This window comes from Tachysurus fulvidraco, chromosome 5 (assembly GCF_022655615.1).
Source record: "Tachysurus fulvidraco isolate hzauxx_2018 chromosome 5, HZAU_PFXX_2.0, whole genome shotgun sequence".
In the NCBI taxonomy this organism is placed as follows: Eukaryota; Metazoa; Chordata; class Actinopteri; order Siluriformes; family Bagridae; genus Tachysurus; species Tachysurus fulvidraco.
Genome location: NC_062522.1, coordinates 435,212 through 440,857, shown reverse-complemented (window position 1 = coordinate 440,857; position 5,646 = coordinate 435,212). Strand labels below are relative to the sequence as shown.

At 39.8% G+C, this 5,646-nt stretch overlaps 1 protein-coding gene across 2 annotated transcripts; it reads right to left on the bottom strand.

The window, feature by feature from the left end:
- Positions 1-1,160: 1,160 nt before the first annotated feature.
- On the bottom strand, positions 1,161-5,232 carry LOC113651647 (histone-lysine N-methyltransferase PRDM9-like). Of its 2 annotated transcripts, XM_047814015.1 has the most exons (8): positions 5,088-5,232; positions 4,798-4,864; positions 4,465-4,621; positions 3,315-3,586; positions 3,029-3,096; positions 2,546-2,736; positions 1,614-2,374; positions 1,161-1,580 (listed from the first exon to the last, which is right to left on the bottom strand). In XM_047814015.1, exons 2-7 carry the CDS (start codon positions 4,834-4,836, stop codon positions 1,647-1,649), a joined length of 1,455 nt encoding a protein of 484 aa, XP_047669971.1. In that variant the 5' UTR covers positions 4,837-4,864; positions 5,088-5,232; the 3' UTR covers positions 1,161-1,580; positions 1,614-1,646. The 2 variants fall into 2 exon arrangements, with proteins under 2 accessions (XP_047669971.1, XP_027016285.2); XM_027160484.2 differs by having other exon boundaries at positions 1,161-2,374.
- Positions 5,233-5,646: the final 414 nt, after the last annotated feature.

Below are 5,646 nucleotides of genomic sequence, written 5' to 3'. Positions count from 1 at the left end.
CTTAGATTCAGTAGAAGTTAACCAGAACGTAACAGGACCCACTCATGATGGAGGTCTCGCTCTTGATCTCGTTCTAACCCTCGGATTAAATATAGAACATAGTCAGAGTCCAAGTCAGAAGCTCTCAGACCATCATCTCATTTCATTTAAACTGTCAGACACATCTGCAGTTCACCACGTCACCGTGTTAACGTACATTTGTGTCTGCTACTGCAGAGAGATTTACCAATTGTAGAAAAGCCCACATGATCAGTATGATAAATAATGCTGTAGATAATAATATCAGTGTTCCTGATCAGTACTGAGACCGGTTTAATCCCCTGCAGGAGAATGACTTCATTTCACTTATTTCAAAATGGTCAAACTGCATACTGGATCTATACTAAGGGAATGTTCTGTGTTCCACAAGGTTCTGTTTTAGGCCCACTGCTTTTCTCCTGACACACACACACACACACACACACACACACACACACACACACACACACCCTCGGGGCAATTATGTATAAACATTATATTAGCTTCCACTGTTATGCTGCTATATTATATGTCATTAATACATATGTACACACACACACACACACACACACACATTATGGAGTAGTTCTGCACACACACTATTGTTGAACATACACTATGTTTCTGTTTATTGCCTTTTGTGTATTCTCTTTTTTTAGTATTGTCTTGTAATTTGTTGTCCTGCACTGTCTCTTTTCCTGCACTGTCTCTTGTCTGTCTTGTCCTGCACCGTGTCCATCAGGTTACACAGATGCACTTTATGTGGCTAACCCTAACTTACTTCCTTACTTCCTTATAGCCCTGTCCGTTTTATATGGGTGAAATGACAGTAAAAGCTTCTTGACATGATGACGCACGGCTAGATGTTTCAGCTAAGTCAGATGTGAGACACCAGCTTAATTGTGCAGGACATTAGACAATGGACGCTTACTAACTTCCTCCTGCTTAACATTTAAGTGCTTTTACTAAGACCACAAAAGCCAGAAGTAAGCTTTAAGATATCATAGCTAGTCCTGTCTGTACAAAATGTTCTGTAACCTTCACATGATTACATGATTACAAGCATACCTCATTTTATATATATTCTCCCCCCTCCCCCCAGTGGGACTGCTGAACCCCCTTTGAAGACCAGGAGGAAGGAATAAGTCTTGTGTTTTTAATGAACTGTAATGGACTCGGACCTGTTGGTAGCTTTTGGTCACACTAATAACAATACACAATTCTTGTAGAAAAGATATTACAAAGACAGTCACACACCAGAAGTGGTGTCACAAATGACTACATCAGTTCCTCAGGATCTCGGCTGCACTATAAACTGTTGTAGAAAGGACATTATTTACATGTGCATTATGTCCTGTCCAGTGTCACCCAAATGTGGATGAGGTTCTGAGTCTGGTTCCTCTCAAGGTTTCTTCCTCATTATCTCAGAAGGTCAAGTGCATACTGCAGTGGTGAGGAAAAACTCCCTAAGACAAAGGCAGAAGAGGTGACATGCTATGAGCAGTGATATGTCTTTATCCCAGTGTGAATGCACTGCTGTTTTTGGAGTTCCTGTGAAGTTCCTGTGGAGTTCCTGTGGAGTTCCTGTGGAGTTCCTGTCCATCAGAACTTCATCCCTGAGGCTTCTCTCATGTGTGAACATGCTGGTGTTTGTGAAGACCAGAACGGTGATTATAACTCTTCCCACAGAAGCAGTGATATGGCTTCTCTCCTGTGTGAATGCTTTGGTGTAGTTTGAGATGACTCTGGCGATTAAAGCTCTTCTCACACTGTGAGCACTGATACGGTTTCTCCCCCGTGTGAATGTGTTGGTGTTGCTGGAGATTACTCTGCTGAGTAAAACTCTTTCCACACTGAGGACAGTAATATGGCTTCTCTCCTGTGTGAATGCGCTGATGTTTACGGAGATTACTGGGGTGAATAAAACTCTTCCCGCACTCGGAGCAGTGGTACGGCCTCTCTCCTGTGTGAATGCGCTGGTGCAGTTGGAGCGCACTGTGTTCAGTAAAACTCTTCCCACACTGTGTACAGTGATACGGCCTCTCTCCTGTGTGAATACGCTGGTGTCGCAGCAGAGAACTCGGATGTGTAAAACCCTTCCCGCACTCGGAGCAGTGGTGAACATCTTTTTTCATAACGTTGTGACTTTTGCTGGAACTGATCGTCCCAGATGTTTGCTGAGTAACTGAACACTTTACAGGCTTCGGGGTCTCATTTTTAATCTCTCTCGATTTATTAAGTCTCACATAATCATCGTAGTGACATCTCCTCACGTGCTTGTCGAGATAAATCTGAGATGTATAGGAAAGTGAACATAAGGAGCAGGAGACGACTTGTAACGGTGAACTGTGGACTTCTGCAACGGGGAAATAATCAGGATGAAACGGAACTAAAAACTAACCTAATATTTATTACTATTCTCTTCGGTATCGTACACAATTGTGATTACGTTTATTATTTAAACAAATATTTAAATAATATATTCATTTTAAAATATCAAATTTATGAAAGAAAAACCAAACCCTACCGTTTGAAGAGCACTTTTTGTCCCAGAGCTGCTGAAACGACGGGTCTTTATCTTTGGGATATTCCTTTTCATACCACATTAACAGCTCCTCTCCTGGGCGGATGGGTCGACAACAACGGTACAGAATCTGCCCTCGATACTGAAACGCCACCAGATTCTGTTCTTCATCATTGTACGAACAATTCACATATCTAACAGGACGAGGCCAACAGGAGAAAGCATGAAAAAGAGAAAGATAACAAGAGCTGGTTCAATGAGAGGGGAACAAACAAGGAAGTGTAAGGGTTAAATTCCACATGACGTTTATTTGTATCGAGCTTTTAACAATTCCTTTTGTCTCAAAGCAGCTTTACACAAGTTTAGAAACAGAAGAGAGAAAACAACATAAATATCTAATAATAAGAGAAAGAAAAAAATAAGGATAAAAAACAAATATATAAAAACATATACGTTAAAGTTTAAAATATTATACACATCTCTCACCTCATCCAATTAGCAAACCTCTCCTTCTTCGAATCTAAATAGTCTTCACACTCGCTGCTCCTGTAGATCTGCAGAAACACACACACACACACACACACACACCATTACATGTTACACATTAAACTCTATTCTATTTATTTGTACAGCACTTGTAAACATTCCCATTGACCCAAAGCAGTTTACGACATGAGCAGGATCTGCTTTACTGATTAGGACACAGCTCTAACCCCTTCATACTGCCCTACAGACAACAACAGACCTTCATATTAACTGTATAAGAACTCACCACCCAGGAGTATCTGCTGCTCATGGCTTCCTCTCGGTCCACCAGCTCACCCTGGTACGGCCCAAAGTGCGCCCCGACTGGAACGGTCTCCCCCTTATTAAACACCCCCAGACCTGCGTCACGAATAGCAGATTTCCGAATCTCTAGTCCAGGAGGAAGAGTTTGTCTGGCTCGGTCAGTGACCCCCATGGGAACAGGGGTATCAGGGATGAAGAGCGCTGGGCCGTGAACCTCACACTTGTTGAAGAAGGAAGATTTACAGACCTCACAGTCTGGATGATTGGGCAGTGACATGAAAAGAATAACAGGAAGAAGTGACAGCTAAAGTCATAGCTAAAGTCATTCAGCTATGAAAAACTATTAAAAGATAAAAAGTAAAACAAATTAAACACCAGATAACTAAATCTACTTTTCAGATTTAAGTGGCCATCTGATAAAAGCCAAGTCTGATAAGTGCACATAATAAAGTGTACTAAAGAGATCTACTGTTTATCTTCTCCCTATTGTAGAGGTTTGTGTCTGAGGGTCACTGAAGCTTCTTACACTTTAATCAATAAAAAAGTAACAAAAACTACTAAATCAACACACACACACACACACACACACACACACACACACACACACACACACACACACACACACACACACAGGAGTATCTGAGGCAGAAGCGCCAGGAGGATCTGAGGCAGAAGAGACAGGAGGATCTGAGGCAGCTTACAGCCACAGAAGATCTGAGGTTAGATCTCCAAGATGACTAAAACAACCTACAGCTGAGTTCCTTCTAAAACTGTGTGTAAGTGAACTGAGAAGAACTGATGGTGTTTTGCAGACAAAGAGTCACAACGAATATTGATTTGGATTTCTCTTCTGTTCATATACTTTCCATTTTGTTAATTAATAAATATAAACTATTAACACTTCGTTTTTTAAATGGTTATTACTTTACAGCATCTGTTTATGTATTTACTGTGTGTGTGTGTGTGTGTGTATAAAATCATAATATCTAAAACATTTTAAAAATGTAAATAATAAAATATAAATAAAATGATTTAGTTTTGCTTCTGGAGAATAACTAAGGTGATAATAAATAAACAGAAGCTGTGGATGTGTGTAGAGATGAACAATCAGTGCTGAGCTCCACACGTCTTACAGAGATGGTCCTCAGGTTCAGCTTCTTCTTTAATAGAGATAACTTCAGGTGTGTTACTGAAGTCATGTCCGTGGTTGTAGATGTTCGGCTTCTCCTCTTTCTTCACACAGATTTCTGTTCCTCCGTCTGAACGCTCGGTTTTAATCTCCTCACACAGCTACAGACCACAACACACAAACATCCGTCATAAATCTTTACATTTTAATAATAACGTCCTGCTGTTTTAATCTCAACACGATGCTCATTATCATTAGATTCAGAGTCGATTAGGGAAATAAAGCATTCATTAATATTTTACTTTAACATGCGACACAAATGTTCACTAAACTTCACCTGGACGTCATCAGGATCCTGGGTTCTGTCTCCTAACATTTCTGTACACAGAAAGCTGCTTTAACACCTTATAAAGAAAAACATTCCACAAATATAAAGTTATTTAGTAAATTAAGTTACTTTGGACCAAATAAAGTTATTAAAGACTATAAAAGTAAGACAGAAGTAAATCTGTGGAATTACAGACGTTTTCTACCTAAAGTGTGAAACACAAATAACAGCTGAATCTCAGCCCCACAGACTGTAACCCACCCCACAGACTGTAACTCACCCCACAGACTGTAACTCACCCCACAGTGTGAAACACAACAGGTTTAATTCCCCAAACTAACTAAATAAATAGTTTAAACTCGAACTAATGTTGGCTTAATGTTCATGCCTGTAAGGGCTTCTCTTCTGCAGTGTTTTCTGTTGGTTCAAGAAGCAGCTCTTTGGCGCGTTACTGCCGCCATGTGGACTGGAGTAAACATTTACATTTACAGCAGACTCTACAGTGACAGACTCTTATCCAGTCACATATAAAAGTGCTTAAGTCTCTATCATTAAATAAATGAACTCTGGGTCACTGGGGTACAAACTTAATATACCATGAGTCTAAAACACTGTTTGTTTGTTTGTTTGTTTATAATAAACATATATGCAACAGACAAGGATAAGTAGGTCTTCAACCATCATAGTAAATAGGTCCAAATTGGAGTAAACATATCCCAAAATTATCCCAAATAATGTTCATTTATAGATTTTTTCATACTATATATTAGTTTATTGAATTTTATGACTTTTTTCATGACTTTTTTTCATGGGGCAAGTTGTGGTCTAATGGTTAGAGAGTCTGACTTGTAACCCTAA